We start from the raw sequence: 17,042 nt of genomic DNA on the forward strand, positions 1-17,042 counted from the left end.
ATAAATCTATTCCAAGTAAGCCTACACAGCATTTTGTTTACAGTAGTTGAAACTCTGGCAGATGGTGGCTCCCATTTCAGTGAAGAGTGAATCTGCTCTAGTTTTTAATCTGAACTTCAAAGGAGCTATCCAAGGTGCTGAACTGATTTTGAGCATTGGGTTCAGCATCTTGAATAGTTCCTTTAATGCTGAGCCTGAGTTTAAATTGAGTATCCTAAATCCAAAATCTCAAGGGATGCTGTATTAAAAGGCACTGAATTCTACAGCCATTAGGAAAAACTAAACTACGAAAATAAAATAATAATAATACCGTAGATAAGGACTACATACACACTGCAGAAATAATCCAGTTTGACAGTGCTTTAATTATTGTGGCTCAGTGCTATGGAATTCTTGGAACTGTAGTTTGTTGTGGTCCCAGAGTACTCTGACAAGAGATGCATAAATACCGGACAAAACTACAGATCCCAGAATTCCATAGCATTGAGCCAGAGTAGTTAAAGTGGTCTCAAATGGGATTGTTTCTATAGTGCAGTTGCAGGCAAGGAGGGATGACACTTTGGGTCACTCAAACGATCTAATCCTATTTCTGTAGCCCTTTCTGAGACATTTTTGACTCTTCAGTGCTAAGCATGGTTTCACTTCTAACAGTTATGTGGCGTGAAAGGGCCACTGGATGGTTTACATGAACAAGTATGGTCTGTAAAATGAATTACCTTCTATAAAACATGAGACTGTCATTTTTGACTTTGGCGCTGAGCAATTTAATACGAATGATAGGTTTTTGTGCTAATAACAATTCCTTCCAACATTTGTGTGTCAGTGATTTCCCCCATAAATCTAGCTGCTTTTTTTGCAAAAGGAAAAAAGAAATGTTTTGGTCAGACTGAGTTCTTTGGTCTCAGTCTGATGAGAATCAGATACCTGATAGTAAATTTTGGACTTTCCCCATCATAAACTATCTCTCAGGTTGATGTAAAATTCTAACAATGAGGAACCTGTCTTGTTCTCCTAGATTGTAGAGGAGGCCTACAGCAAGAACACCGCCACTTTCTATCCTGAGCCAGAAAACAAGGAAGCATTCATCCGCTCCCAGATTTATAGCACTGACTATGAAAGCTTTCTGACAGACTCTTACACCTGGCCCAAAGAAGCCATGAAAATACAGACTGGGAAATTGTAACAGAAAAATAGCACTGCAACAATACTAGAAGCACCTGGATACTTACTAGTTTTCATCATTTATTAAATCATAGCACAAGTTTATCAAACTCAGGTTATATTTCTTTTCCTTTTTAACAGCCCTGAAAGCCATGGATGTTTGGTTAGAAATTTTAATAGTTTGTTAAGCTAATTAATTAAGCAAAATTAGTCTACAAATAAGAGAATAAAGGATAATTTGAGTCTTTTTTAAAGTTCATAGGGATTCTCCTAGATTCATTATAATAAAAGATAAATACAGAAACTAAAGTAGAAATGTACTTATTGTCTACCTTGACATCTGTATGAAATTATGGTTCTGTGCTACAGTTTTTCCATTAATCTTAGAAGAGTAATATTGAGTGTAAAAGCAATATATCAACATGACTGTTTAAAATGTGACACACTTATTTCATGTTTTATTATTTTCTGATGTTAGAACAAATACTTCTAGATGAAAAAAAAAAGCATTTTGTGTTCTTGGCTCAAGTGCAACTGAGAACATTTGTCAGCCAGCAGTGTGCCTGATTTTCACATGGAGGGTAAGTCCTGGTAAATCCATGAAAAAAGAAACTAGGATAAAAGTCTTGGATGCTGCTATCCTTAATTTTAGAACCTTTAGTGATGAATACTTTCTAAATAATATAGAACACAGGTGCTCTTTTTTTGTTAAAAAAAGGAAAAGAATTAATGTTGTTTGAATACAAAAAAAATCCTTTGTTCATAAAAGTTACAATTTAATTTAAGAGCCATGCTGGACAAGAAACTGTAGTTCATGAACGTCTTTCCAAATGGCCTGCTGAATGTTTTAGGAAAGTCTGTACAAGAAACATAGGGAATTGAGCACTGAATTCCATCTGAGAGAGGGAGCTACAGACTGCAGGGATGTAGTGAACAGGTCCAAAGGCAAAAGGGTCAGACTAAGCATGCCAGTTTATTTTATCTTAAAATTCTTATTGCCCGGAAACAACACTTTGGGAGAGTTTACAACCCTTTAGAAAAGGAAAAACAGACCATGCTGTTTGGTGCAACAAGCACATTTCCCACCCTTCCCATAGATCTTCTCTCATTGTTTGTCTCTAGGCAGTTTTCATTTGGCTAATAACTGCTGAAAGAATTTGAATGTTTCATTAATTTGGCTAATTTCCATTTAATGATATCTGAACGGGAGCCATATACTGTGACAGCAAACCGCGTACATCAATTATTCATTGTAAGAAGTCCTCTCTTTTGCAATCTTGAATCTAGTGTCAATTTTAGTTGGTGACAGACAGACTTCTATTACTGTGAAGGAGAAAAATTCCTTTATAGCTATTTCCTCCAGTCTTTTAGAGTTATATAAACCACTATTGCTTCTCTCATACCCTTAAGTAGTAACATTTTTCGCACTCAATCATTTTCAAGAATTCCAGGCATTTGCCTCTTTCTGCACCATTTCCATCCTTAAAGTGTTTTCTTTTAACCCAGAGCAATTAAAACTATATCCTAAAGTACAGTTGTACTAGAAATGTATATAAGGGCATTACAGTATTGATTCTTTTGTTTTCAGTGTGTTTGTGGTTGCCGCACACTGCACTGACATTTTCATTAAGCTGTTTATCAACTCTTTCCTAGAGAGCTGGTCAGTTCAGACCCTGTAAACATACTTGCAAAATTTGGATATTTTTTTTCCTAATCTGCAGTGACTCTACACATATGTACCCTGATCTTCATTTGCTATTTTGTTGCACATTCACCTGGTAAAATCCAATTAGGATTTTACCATTCTGAATATTTTGGTGTCACCTGTAAATTTAGCAATTTTGTTATTTATCCAACACTCAAGATCATTTATTAATAAGATTAGCAATACCTTGGGCCGGATCCAGATGCTTGTCTACCTCCACTGTAAAAAAAAACTTTTCTTTTACACCTATTTTTTGATTCCTGTTATTTAATTAGTAAATTCAATTTGTTCCTGCAATTGGCAAGATAATCCCCCCAAACTAATTGTATTTCCATGTATGCATATTACCTCATTCTGCATATAATAGGCAACATTCTCAAATGATATGGTTGGGGTTTTTTACTATTCATGGCCAACAACATATGCCCATGTGAAATATACTGTTCACTTTTTACTAGTCATTTTTGTAACCTTTGTGTCAGATATTCAAAACAAACCATCTCACACAGAATTCACTATGAAAGACAAAAATCTACTTTTACACTTCTTTTGGTTCAAATGAACCAAGGGTTTTGAGATAAGATAAATGACACTTTATACTATACATAAGGTCTACATTAAATTTCAGTGAGCCAAGATTTGGGATAACAATGTTTTGTGGTTAGACAAACTAACAGCCAATTGTTTATTAGGCCACATGTACCTTGCTGCTTTGAGCCATCACAAATATACTTTTTTCTATATAAACTGTATGTATTTGTTATTTATGCTAAGGTGTCTACATAGAAAACAAAACCTACGTTTCCCACCAAACTAATTTTTAAAACAAAACCTATAGTAGCATTAATAGCAATGGTAATTTTCTTTTCTTGAGGTAGACACTTTTTAATACCACTACAATTTTATTAAACATATTTTTGTGAATTAACTATCAGCAGTCTATAACATGAGCCCTGTTCCTTCCTTCAGGCTTGCAGCTGTCTTTGCTTGCAGCCTCCATGGCTGAAAAGGTTGTACATTTTTGGACTGATTAAACCTTTTCAACTCCTGGAATGAAATATAGTGATAGAGTTATAAAGATTATCTAAATCCAGCAACTGCACTTGTCGGTGATTACCCACATAAAGTGGCTTTCTGCCATGCAAATCAAAATTCCTGACACCGCATATTATTTTTCAGGGAAGCTTTCTGTCATTAATAATCTTGGAACTGAGAAAGCTTTGATAAGCTTATAGAACCTCAGTTTGCAAAAGACTTGAGTGATGGAGCAGTGTTGTTGTACTTTCAATCCTTTTTAGGGCTGTCAGATGACTTGGATATCAATTATAGGATGAACCTGAGTCATTTTGTCCCCCAACACCAGAGAGGGACAGTTTCTCCTCATCCCTTTGGCACTGATGGAGGAAACCTCCACCAGGATTCTTTCGGCTCATAGTCCTCTTTGATAAAGCTGGACAACGAGGAGTGAATACTTGTTACGCATGTGCTGGGAGTTCCCATCATTGCCTTGGTTCTATACTGTCCTGGATTCGAGTATTCCCAACTAAAGTTAAATTTAAAAAGAAAGGCAGCAATAATGATTGCAAATTGAGATATTGGAACACTGACTGACTCTAGACTTCTAGTCACTTCAGGCTACCCCTGGGATCCACTACACTGCCTCGACCATCATGTTTCAGTCATGACCAGGACACTTTTCACCATCAGATAAGACAGAAACATTTTCTTTCATGTTTTAATGACAATGCTCCTAATTTTGGTCAGATAACTCTGTGTTGGACTACCCTTAATTACTGCATCAGTGGGATATTACTAGGGTTGTATCTTAAGGCATGTTGTTATTATTATCCTGTCCCTCTGTGCTACGCAACCAGGGTGGCGTATAACCTTAAAAATATACATTCCATACCCCCCAATCCCACCCCCTTAAAATACATTTACAATTGACCATATAAAACATACGTAAAAGAAATAACCAGAATAAAAACAGTGACTGCAGCGAAAGGGTCCAACAAGTTAGGTGGTTCTTCTATTGGCCAGGTGTCTATTCAGGAAAGGCCTGCCAGAAGAGATCCATCTTAACAGCTTTTCTGAAGCTGTTTAACGTGTTAATATGACGGATCTCATCCGGCAGTCCGTTCCATAATCTGGGAGCTGTAGCTGAAAATGTCCTCCAGGCAGTTACATACAGCCTAGTTTTTATAGGCTGCAGCAAATTCCTCCCAGACCTGAGTGTGCAGGGAGGATGTACGGAAGGAGGTGGCCCTGAAGATAGGTTGGACCCAAGCCATTTAAGACTTTAAAGGTAATAACCAACACCTTGTACTGGGCCCGGAAATTAATGGGCAGCCAGTGAAGTGATTTTCGGATTGGTGTTATATGATTTGTCTTGTTGTGCCTGAGACCAATCTGACTGCCATATTCTGTACTGATTGGACGAGCACGAGGGTAGCCTTTACAGAAATCAAGACGGGAGGTTACCAGTGCGTGTACCACATTTTCAAGGTCCCTAACCTCTAGGAAAGGGCGCAGCTGGCATATCAACCAAAGCTGATAACAGGCGCTCTTGACCGTCACATTTACCTGATTCATCATCTGGAGCGACGGATCCAAGAGTACCCCCAGACGTATCAGCTGGGCATTGTATATAATTCGGGATTCAGTTCAAAATTTTGATCTCTCGCTTTCAGTAGTTTGGCTCTTATTTAATTCATATACACTGCCGCCTTCTTTATGTGTTAGTACAATCACAATAAGCATTCCTAAACCTACCTTTTCTATGAATACCATCTGTGCACAAACACATACATCAAGATGTTGGTGGTTCACCCACAAAAACATTGAACTCTCTCTCTTCTAATATGAGATTTAGATACTGCAAAATTTAGCAGGAAGCCTCTTTTCATGATCCTACTGTAAGTATGCTCGAAAAGACAAGTTCATGTATCTTCATTAATGTAGGCAGTTTATACTATTAAAACAAAGATAATTAAAATATTTGTTTTCAAAAACTATAGCTTAATGAAAATGTTTATGTTTATGCAATATTGCTGGGAATTATTTTTGCTTGAGACTCTTGAGAACTTGGCTGAAGGGAAGTTGTGTGTTAAAATGCATCCTGGATCTAACTAGTTCACATCAGTTTTCCATCAGATACACTTTGAGGCCACTCTGAACAAAACTATGAAGTACACATTGTTCAGAATCTGTGTGCATGCTCTGTTTATTTGTTGCACCAACTGCATTCATGTTTCATCGTGGCAGATGCATGTTTTAAATTTTTATTAATTGTTGTTTTTGTTAATTTTCCGAACATTTGCCTTCAACACCAAACAAAATCTGAAATACATGTTCACTCTGATGTGCCTTCAGAAATTCTAGGAATTGACCCAGATCCATGTGATAGTCATTCCTCAGTCCATAGTCACCATGGGCTTGAAACTGTAAATCTTCAAAAGTCTGAAAGAGTCGTAGGTCATCCACATTTGCCTGAGTCTCTCCACTCTCAACATGTTTGCAGGAAATGTGTTTCCAGTTGGGATATCTAATATCATGCCAAAACTCTTCACAGTTTTCTTTGATACCCTCCACACAGATGATCCCAGGCTTCCCAGTTAGACAGAAACCAGTCAAGTTTAATTTCTTGGCACAATCGAATATCTTTTTCCTTAGTTCTTGTCTATATATGTGGTGACTGTAAATCCACATCCGGCGAAATAATGTTTTAAATGTTTTTGCATCTGGAACGCTTTCAGAGTAGAGTTTGCTGTTTTGTACATATGAAATGCTGTTGTCTCGCACCCACTGAACAGCTGTGCATATGCAAAGCTCTCCTGACTCCAAAGAAGCAACGTAAGAAGTGAGATCCTGGTTGAGCTGCAATTGCTGCTGCCTGTTTAGAGCATCTGATCTTGCAAAAAGCTGTGGTGTCACATGGGGGTAGTCATGAGGCAAAATTACCTGCAAATTCACTTTTACCTACAAATAGACAAGACAATGTTATAATTCAGGGTTTTTGGGGTAGTGTCTGCCTATCCAGAATTAAAAACACATACCTTCTGTACTGTACAAGATAGAAAAAGCAAAACCCACAACTCTTGTGTACTAATGTGATTCAGTACATGAATGCAACAAATCCACCACATGAAAAATATAGCATGCCTATAAGGTTGAGAAAACTGCAAGCACAGCTGGCTTTTGTCAAAATTCAACTACTAATCCCAGCTAAAGTAGAGGCATTCAATCAATGGGATTTATCTATGTATTGATTTACCAGCTTCTCGTAGATTAAATGTGTATACTCTGGTTGGGATCGATTTAGGCTTTTAAAGGGGCTACTGAGTGTATGTAGATATTTTGATACAGACAACCATGAAGTAGACTCATGGATTCCTCTTGCCTGCTAAAGAATTATTAGTGGGAGAATGACTAACTACACTGATCCCACATCCGGCAATAAGGGTGAAATGGAAAACCACCAATGTGGTGATAACTTGTGTTTTCTACCTCTCAGAATTTGGGGACAGCTGAGTTGTGAGTGGGGTGAGGTGGGGATTTTCTTGGTGTGTACATCTTAGAGGGGCAAATGGTACTTGATTTATTCATACAGGTCACCCTCACTATTTCACAATCAAAACAGCAGTACAGAAGGGGCTACCATGCTGTTGAATATGGTATCTTGTTTTTGTACAGCACATAGAAGAGACACCAGAGCTGAACAGAAGCAATTGATGAGCTGATGCTAAGGGGTGCAATACTGTGGATATCAACTGTTTTGAAATCTCTGTCAAAAGCTGTCTGAGATATACAGATTTGGTGTGAGGCCTCTGTGACTCACACAAATGTTTGTATCTGCACAAATCATTTGCATCCTCTTTTCTTCGTTAATATCATATGTATGTATCTCAGTTGAGATTTCTCAAGAATCTACATGCTGCAAATAATATGGCCCTGTTTCTCATCTTCATCTTAGGTATATGAAAAGGCCTCAGAAATACAACAAAATGCTCAGGTGGGCTCATATGGACAGAGTTGTTAAAAACAACTTAATTTGAGCTGGGAAATGACTGGTTCTAGTTGAATGACAAAAGAATAATGTAGCAAGGTCTGGTTTGCTAACTCTAAACTAGGGGTGAGAATGGTGCGGCCCTCCAAATGTCACTGGACTGCAGCTCCCAGCATTCTTCATCATTGACTATGGCTGCTGGTAGTTGCAGTTCAACATCTGGAGGACTGCACAATTTTCACCCCTTCTTTTAACAGTATGCTAACAGCCATATTATGAAAGTGGAGTGTACAGATTGCCCTCCATACCCACTGATTTTTTTAAGTCATGGATTCAAGCATCCCTGGATTGAAAATATTAAAAAATATATAAATTCCAAAAAGCAAACCTTGATTTTGCCATTTTATATAAGAGACACCATTTTTCTATGCCACCATATTTAGTGGGACTTGAGCATCCATGGATTTCGGTATCCCCAGGGGTTCCTGGAACCAAACCCCAGCTGATAACAAGCATCTATTCCAGTCCATTAAAGCTTACGCCATAATAAACATTTTCACCTTGTAAGTGCTACAGAACTATTTGTTATTTTTGCTGTAACAAGTTAATATACCTAACCTTTTAAACTCTTGACATTTTCTGGCTATCTTCATGGACAGCCCCATATATAATGCATTATAGTAATCTAAACATGGAACATGAGATCAGGGTCATCTTTGAAGAAGCAGTATAGCGTATTGGTTCAAGTTACTATTTTCTTGAAGACAGACTAGGTTTCACAACTGTTTAGCATCAAGTGAAAATATTAGAGTTATTATTAAAAAGAAGAAAAAATGGAATACAGATGGTCTCACCTTTGGTTCATCGATAGTAACGGAAACTGAATATTCAATCATCTGTGGGGGATTCTGACTTGTATTATTCAAATATTTCTGAACATTATTGAGAGTGTTTTCATCATGAAGAGTTATTTCTCCTTTATTAGGAAACATAGAAAAAAGCATTTCTAGTTCTGCCATCTGAAGCTGAATATTTTCTTTTATGACACCGGACATTGCTGCAGATGTGAAGCCACCTGGGGACAGAAGAAATTAAGAAAGTTATGCCTCCTTATATTCTCTCCTCACTAAAAATATACTGTGATTGACAAATTCTGACTAGACAGAATGACATTTTTGAACAAATCAAACACACCTTTTCCCCCTTTTTCCTGTGATAAAAATAAAACCTATAATCCCCTAACAGATTTAACATTGGGTTCTAAGAAGTTCAAAGAGACTGTTTACATGATTAAAATCGGGGCCATACATAAATGTGTCCAGCCCTAACATTAAGAAACACATAAAGTGAATCATGGATATGAAAATCCCAGCAAGATAAAACACATGGAAGTAACTAAGGGCCTAGTACTTCTCTTATTAAGTCATGGGCTCAGATGGTAATTTAAGATCAGTTTCCAGGATGAAAATACTGTATATCCTTGTAAGGTATGAGAGCCAGTGTGGTGTAGGACTAAGGAGACCAAGGTTCAAATCCCTATGCAGCCACAGAAACCTGGGTGATTGTGTGCAACAAGTCATATACTCTCAGCTTAAGAAGCAAGCAGTGGCAAAGTTCCTCCACATATGTCATGTCAAGAAAACCCTGTGGTAGGGTTTCCATTAGTTGGAGTCATCTGGAAGACATGTAACAACTACCACCAAATATTATTTGCATGAAGAACACAACAAAATTGTACTCGGCTTTGTTCTTGGTTTGGCCATTTTCTCCACCTTCTTCTGACTTATAGTGATCATAGAGTTGTCTTGGGAAGATGTGTTCAGAGGAGGTTTGCCATTGCCTTCCCCTGAGGCTGAAAGTGTGTGACTTGCCCAAGGTCCCCCAGTGGGTTTCATGGCTGAGCTGAGAATCGAACCCTGGCCTCCAGAATCATGGTCCAGCCCTCAAACTACTATGCCATGATGGCTATCTTCTTACCCAATGAAATACTCAGAGGTGGTTTTTCCAGATGCATCCTCTGAAATACAGCATGCAGCACCTCGTATTCATTGGTGGCCTCCCATCCAAGTACTAACCAGAGCAAACCATGCTCAGCTTCCAAGATGAGATATGATCTGGTCTCACTCTCTTTAGGGTATTTAGACTACCCTAATCTGCAGTGACTCATTACCATTACCTTAGAAGAAGGGGCCATGTGGAAGGCAATACTAAAGATTGACCCTCAGGCTGATGCTTAGAGGACTGGCCATAGGAAATGCCATGAGCCCCTAAAACCCTGAGGCAGGTGCACCTTAGTTAGGGCTGCCACAGTTGGAAATGGCTTGAAGGCACACAACAAAATAGGGGCTGCCTGTGTAGAGCTGCCATAGCCGACTGGTTTTTAACCCCTTTGCTTGAGGAAGGTGCCAGTGTGGCTTCGAAAGCTTGCGAAGTGTGTTTTGTGTGGCCCACCAACATGAATCCGCTTTGTGGATTCTGGATGTTGTTTATTCTGCTCCATCATGTCCAACCCATGGGTATGTTTTCTGCCACCTTATATTTACAATAGGCTGGGGCAATGTAGAACCAAGGAGACTGGCTCCCAGAAGCCCCCACAAACACCATGGCAGACTCCTAAGCAACATTTCCAGGCTGTGTTTAATGACTCAGTACAATATCTAGTTCTCTGGGGGGGGGGGGGTTACTTTATTTTACACTAGTTCCAAGGCGCTTTATTAAGCTGAAACGCCATCCATTCCCCTCTGCTCTCCCTCAGCAAAGCAGCGGGGCACGAACCAAGTCGGAGAGACTGTTAATTGCCCATCTCTGACCCTCAGCCAATCAGCTCTCGAGTCTTGTCACAAGCGGCTGGAGCCGAGGGCCGCGATTGGCTCTCTCCCGCTGAGGAGAACGCTCATTGGAAGAGAGAATATCGGGGTGCTCGCCCCCCCAACGTACCTCAACAGGCGCGTGCTCCCCGCGCTCCTAGACCCAAAGCACAGCCGGCGTTTGCAACTCCGCCCTCCGTGCCACGTCATAGGAGTCCATGCTATCTGAGTCTATGACGCATGCGCGCCAGGTAGTTGTAAAGCGTCAGCGGCCCCGGGAGGGAGCTCTCGCGCGCCCCCTCCCGGAAGCTGCAAAAGAGGCAACTCTAAAGAAGAGACAATACAGTAGTAGAGAAGGCTGTGCCCCTCCATTCCTTGGGCCGCAATTCCCAGTATACTCCACCAAGGAGTTGCTAGCTACCCATCTGCCCATCCCCAGCCAGGGCTGCTGGGCGTTGCAGTCCAACAAGGGTGACCAGAGGTCCTCCTTTTTCCAGGACATGTCCTCCTTTTTGACCTGCTGTCCAGAGGAATGCCAAAATGTCCTCCATTTGGAGCAGGACTAAGAAGCAGTATTTTACATTTCAGCTTTTATTTTGCAATGCCCTCCATTTTACAGTGCCTTGCCCTCATCTGCAGTGAGGACATCGTCCTACCTGGTCCCCCTGAGTCCCAGCATCATCTGAAGGGCCACATGATTCCCATGCTTGTGTTATCATTGCTTGCGTCCTCTGATGGATGGTGTGCAGTCATTTAGTATTGTTGTGGATGATAGGTTTTAAAGGTTCTGACAGAACAGAGTAAGGCAGAGGACCCCAATTTCGTTGAGAATTCAGATTTATTCAAAGAAGCCGTCTGTCCCCAGAGGGATTCCCATCCCAACAGAACTGAGGCTTCGAGCCAAAGAAAATGGCTACCTTTATAGGAAAACAGGCACAGAAAACTCACCTTCATCCCCTCACTGGGCATTTCACACTCCAAACATATAGACTTCCAGCAGTCATAGCCCAGATGCATGAATACACTTAAATATACTTCAAAATACATTTGGCTACACGCCATGGCCCCTTATCTGCCATCAGTCTTTTACTAAGGCTCTTTGTCCCCTTTAGGCGCCTGGATGAAGGCTTCACTTTGAGCATCTCTACATCTGCCTCCTTCTGCGCCCCACTCCCCCAGAAGCCTCTATTCTAAGCTGCGTTTACTTTGGTTCACTCTCATCTTCTCTTCCATCTAGATACATATATTGACTCTTGCATATTACCAAACGTTGCTATTTGGGTTTGTCCATCTACGCACATAACACGCGGCGGAGCACATATAGCTGTGGGGTGGGATTTAGACAGTGGAGTGAGAGCGGATTTTAAATTATTAGCACTGGCTTGTTACATCCTTATATACACATTTTGGGCCTTTGGTGGCATGCTAAGGAATTACTAGAACTTCCTAACAAAACAATTTCCTCACTTTCTAGAAAGCACTCAGAGGTAGCTGCGTTGGCCATTTAACAAGTCAAAACTCCATCACTGATACCTTTATTGACCAACCAAAATGCACAATATACTTGTTGCCAGCTTTCGAAGTGCCACTGGCTTCTTCATCAGGCAAAGATGTTACAAACCAAACAGAAGAAAAATTAGATATGTTATTTAGACGCTTGTGTTCTTTTCTGTCCTTAGTCAAGAATCCCTTCATATACTATGAAGGAGCAATTCTCAAAACTTTAGTCCTTTGGGTGTTTTGGACTTCAGTTCCCAGAAGCCTCAGCCAGCTTGGCCAATAGTCAGGAATTCTGGGAGCGGAAGTCCAAAACATCCGGAGGACTAAAGTTTGGATCAGTGCTATAAAGCAATAAACAACACTATGCCAGTTTGTTGTAGTGGTAACCCTAGAGAGCTACTATGAGAGTCTAATGTTGCTCTTTCCAGAGGTGTTCACAGCTGGGAGCCTTTTACCACACTGAACTCTTAACTGGATCTCAAAGGCAGCTTTTTTTTTTCTTCTGATTTTACAGACTTAACATGGACAAACCTTTGAATTCTACACTTGGTTTGATGTAAATTGCCTCTGGCTTAATCCGCACTGCAGAAATAATCCTGTCTGACACCGCTTTAACTGCTACAGTTCCATCCTATTGAATCTGCATCTGAGGAAGCAGACTGAAGTCTAGGAAAGCACATGTTGCCAATTTCTTTCTTTCAGTTGAGTCTCAAAGGTGCGACAAGATCTCTCTACTCACAAAACTACAGTTCCCAGCTTTCCATAGCATTGCTCCAGGGCAGTTAAAGTGATGTCAGACTGGATTATTTCTGCAGTGTGGATGCAACCACCTTGAATATAAGAGTAAAGGCAAGGGAACTTTAATTGCTCAGGATTATATTCTGAGGCTATTTAGTACAACATGCCTTCTGTCCTGATGGATGTTGGCAAGATATTCAGAGTGCTGACTGGGTGGGTTGCCCTTGTTAAATGCCACCTGCCTCCAATAATCAAAGATACTTTGCCCTTTTGATGCTGAGAATCTACTTCAGGCTGTTTAGGGAACCTGGCAGGGCGAGGCCTTTTAGGGTTGCCATAATTGTCCACTATTACCAGGGACAAAATGTAGGACAAATTCAAGACCAAACTGTAGGACAACTGCAGGACAAAACTCAGCCCAAAATGTAGGACATTTAAGGTCCTCCATTTTTCTTATATGTCCTACATTTTGGGTTGAGTTTTGTCCTGCAGTTGTCCTACAGTTTGATCTCGAATTTGTCCTACATTTTGTCCCTGGTAATAGTGGACAATTTTCTCTGCAAACTGGGCAACTTGTTGTGAGCAACACAACACAGCAGTCTCATAGGAATCTTGTAAGGAAGAGAGAGGTGGCTTTCCTACCTCAGGACTTTATCATACGCAGGAGATTGGGAGTTTATCCTGTGAACACCCTGGAAAAATCGCATAATTACACAAAACAATTTCAAACAACGTCACACAAAACTCGCCATTAAAGTGGTTACAAAGAAGCATTAACGCACATCTTTTTACTTTCGGGATTTCAGCGACAATGCCTTCCCGATATCACTTTATTCCCCCCATCATGGGGTTTTCTTGGCAAGATTTGTTTAGAGGGGGTTTACCTTTGCATTCCTATGATGCTGTGTGGTGCCCAAGGTCAGCCAGTGGGTTTCCATGGCCTTGCAGGAATCGAACCCTGGTCTCCAGAGTCCTAGTCCAACACTTTGCCACATCGGCACCAGCTGAATATTAACCATTACTTACACACACACACACATATATAGAGAGAGTTGCCCTCCAAGTCTATGCACTTGAAATCGACGAACTTGACCATCTGTGGAGGGGCAACCAGCCATTGATGTGAATGGGGTGTGCTCCTGCAGTGCGCGCCCTATGCTTGCGTGCAGGAGCGCGCCCCTTTCATTTCAATGAGGCTTGATTTTTTAAAATATATATACAGTATATACCCACACATACACACATACAGTGGGCCCTTGGTATCCACTGGGGTTTGGTTCCAGGACCCCCGTGGATAACAAAATCCATAGATGCTCAATTCTCATTAAATACAATGGCATAGCAAAATAGCAAAATCGAGAGCCCTCCCTCCAGTCCATCTGCCTTGGTCCAGGCCTCAGAGGGAGAGAATAACCACTGGACCTCATCCTCTTCCCCACCACCATTCCCTTCTCCTTTTGTGTTGTGTTTTTAGATTGTAAGCCTGAGGGCAGGGAACTGTCTTATTAAAATTTTGTAGAGTAAAATCTACTTCCTCAGGTGCATTTGGTGGAGTGGAAGCCAGGAACAGCTATGTGCTATTGACGTCCTTTTTTGTCATTATTATTATTATTATTATGGATTCATGTTAATTATTGTGATTTTATGATTGTTACTCGCTTCGATCCTTTGGGGAGAGGCTGGCTATAAATAAATTATATTATTATTATTATTACCATCCATCAACCTTTATTAGGCATCTCAATAGACAATATACAACAAACAATACAATACAAAATTAAACTAAAATAGTTACATAAATACTTTAAAAATTTAAAATTTTTATCGTCCTTAGAATCATCTAACACTAAACTCTAACCATTATTTAATTTGTGCCAGATTTTTGTTGCCTCCATTAGAAAATTGGCCATCAATCGTGTAATCTGTACATTACAATCCTCCAATAAATGTACTAGAGTTATATCCATTAAACAGTAGTTCAATTCCAATAGTTTCTTTAGTAATTTCGCTCTCGGTTTTTGATACAGTGGGCAAAGAAATATAATATGTTGGAGAGTATCTGGAGATAGTTCACATAAACATATTCGATTTGCAAAAGGGATCCTCAAATATCTACCCTGGTGACACAAGAAGGGTGAAGATTCAACCTTGCGAAGAGGAAAGCTTTCCTCGAAGCCTGAAGGGACAATGATTGAAAGTACTTTGGCATCTCGCCACAATAAGGGGGAATGCCAAATACAGAAGAGGAGCACACTCTGGGAGGAGTGGAATAAGTCATCATCAACTCAATAAACAATCCTTAATTGCCTTAAAACACTCCTCCTCTGTTAGGAGGAGTAAAGAGTCCAGATTTAGGCCCTTTAATTTTAATTTATCTTCATATATTTTTGACCAGTTAGTATAATAATTAGCAGATAAAAGAAACCATATTAGACTCGATCTATTTGGTCTATAATGGATTTTAAGCCAAAATTTATACGCCATCAACCAAGCTGTGGTCTCCAGTGTATCCAGAGCAAGCTCAGCATATAATGTTAGGTGATGAACACATGGTGGGATAGAGAACAATTTCCTGCAGAGTTGAGTTTGTAGACTTTCAACCTCCTTGTTAAAAGCTGTTACCCAAACAGATATACTATATAGTATTTGTGGTCTTATTTTGGTTTCATAAATTTTCATAGCAGCAAGGAAATCTTGGTTTCCCTTCTTATAATAAAAGGATTGTAAAGTCGCCAGAGATCTTTTTCCAGATTGAACAACCTTTTCTCTCTGCTTTGCCCAAAGACCATTATAATGGAAAATAACTTATTATTAACATTTATTTATAGAGTAAAGTTTGCAATGCGCTTTGCACAGCAATGGTCAAATAAAATATAAGGGGGGAAAAGAATAAAAACCTCCCAAGCGGCGTACAATCTAAAACGACAACATTACATGATTAAAATATCTCTTACATACTGTAATAGTATTATAAAGAAACAAAACTCTGGGTATGGAAATGAAGTGGCAAGCCCAGTTCTAACGATGGTCGTTTGTGAACAAAAGCATTGAGAGCTAGCCTTTCGTGTGTGCAGGAGATGGGACTAGGGTTCGAATCCTGGCTCAGTCATGGAAACCCCATGTGTGTGTGAGAGAGAGAGAGACCTTGGGCAAGTCACACTCTCTCAGCCTCAGAGAGGGGAGGGGGAAAGCAAAAGCAGTAGCAAACCCCCTCTAAAAAGAACGCTTACAAAAAAAAAATAATAATAAATAACAACATGACTGGGTCACCACAAGTCGCAAATGACTTGAAGGCACACAACAGCAACAACCTCTGCATCCACCCCAATTGGGCAGCATCTTGCAGCCACTTCCTGGCCCAAGCACTGAGTGCAAAAGGGAAAGCCTACGTGGAACGCCGAAGCAGCCAACGTTCCACACCCAGTTGTCCGGGGCTTTTTCTGCTGCACGCCGATTGGCTCAGGCGGGAAGGGGAAGGGCGGCGAGAGCCAATAAGCGGTGCGCGCGCGCGCTCTCGAGTCTCTGATCCCGGAAGAGTGGTCGCGCGCGCGCTGGAGGTTCTTAGTTTGCAGCAGCAGCCCCATCCTCCCTGCAGAGCTCCAAGGTGGGGGCGGAGGTAGGTGGTTTGCAGGCTCCGGGTGAGGAAGGCGTGCTCTGCTTGCTTGCTTCTCAGGAGGATGCAGTGACACCCCCAAATCCACCAGACAGGGCTATCTTTATGGGGCCACCCAAAATGCACCAAACACATCATGCACCAAATACATCAGCATGCATTTGTATTTGCACCAGATTTGTTGCTGTGTGTCTTCAAGGCGTATCTGACTTATGGCCAGCCCTAAGGCAACCCTATCCTGGGGTTGTCTTGGAAAGGTTTGTTCGGGGGGGGGGGGGGGGTGGATGGGTGGTTCTCTTTAATTCCATGAAAGTTGGACGTTGTAGCCACATGGATGCAGTGTCCATGTGGGGGGTTGCCATTGCATTTCCCCTGAGGTTTAGAGAGTGTGACTTGCAAGATTGTAGTCTAGGGTAGGGGTCCCCACTAAACTGTGCCCTTTAAGGGACTTTTGGACTTCAGCTCCCAGAAGCCTCAGCCATGTAGACAATTATTATTATTATTATTATTATT

At 40.7% G+C, this 17,042-nt stretch overlaps 3 protein-coding genes across 7 annotated transcripts in view; 2 read left to right on the forward strand and 1 right to left on the reverse strand.

The window, feature by feature from the left end:
* The window catches only part of LOC121917378 (NADP-dependent malic enzyme-like), a 165,998-nt gene extending 163,090 nt beyond the window's left edge, over positions 1–2,908 (forward strand). For all 3 annotated transcript variants that reach the window (XM_042443309.1, XM_042443308.1, XM_042443310.1), the window contains one exon: positions 1,016–2,908. In XM_042443309.1, the coding sequence (XP_042299243.1) occupies positions 1,016–1,183 (168 nt within the window). In that variant the 3' untranslated portion in view covers positions 1,184–2,908. The remainder of the gene's footprint in view (positions 1–1,015) is intronic.
* Positions 2,909–4,296: 1,388 nt separating this feature from the next.
* On the reverse strand, positions 4,297–10,919 carry LOC121917382 (RWD domain-containing protein 2A-like). Of its 3 annotated transcripts, none has more exons than XM_042443315.1 (3): positions 10,809–10,919; positions 8,726–8,946; positions 4,297–6,844 (listed from the first exon to the last, which is right to left on the reverse strand). In XM_042443315.1, the coding sequence occupies exons 2-3, from the start codon at positions 8,924–8,926 to the stop codon at positions 6,167–6,169; spliced, it is 879 nt and encodes a 292-aa protein (XP_042299249.1). In that variant the 5' UTR covers positions 8,927–8,946; positions 10,809–10,919; the 3' UTR covers positions 4,297–6,166. The 3 variants fall into 3 exon arrangements, with proteins under 3 accessions (XP_042299249.1, XP_042299250.1, XP_042299251.1); XM_042443316.1 differs by lacking the exon at positions 10,809–10,919 and adding an exon at positions 10,647–10,687; XM_042443317.1 differs by lacking the exon at positions 10,809–10,919 and adding an exon at positions 9,849–9,876.
* Positions 10,920–16,446: 5,527 nt separating this feature from the next.
* Positions 16,447–17,042, forward strand: part of LOC121917380 (phosphoacetylglucosamine mutase-like) — a 21,851-nt gene continuing 21,255 nt past the window's right edge. The window contains exon 1 of the mRNA XM_042443312.1: positions 16,447–16,532. The gene's annotated coding sequence lies outside the window, so the exon portion shown is untranslated. The remainder of the gene's footprint in view (positions 16,533–17,042) is intronic.

This window comes from Sceloporus undulatus, unplaced genomic scaffold (assembly GCF_019175285.1).
Source record: "Sceloporus undulatus isolate JIND9_A2432 ecotype Alabama unplaced genomic scaffold, SceUnd_v1.1 scaffold_16, whole genome shotgun sequence".
NCBI lineage: Eukaryota > Metazoa > Chordata > Lepidosauria > Squamata > Phrynosomatidae > Sceloporus > Sceloporus undulatus.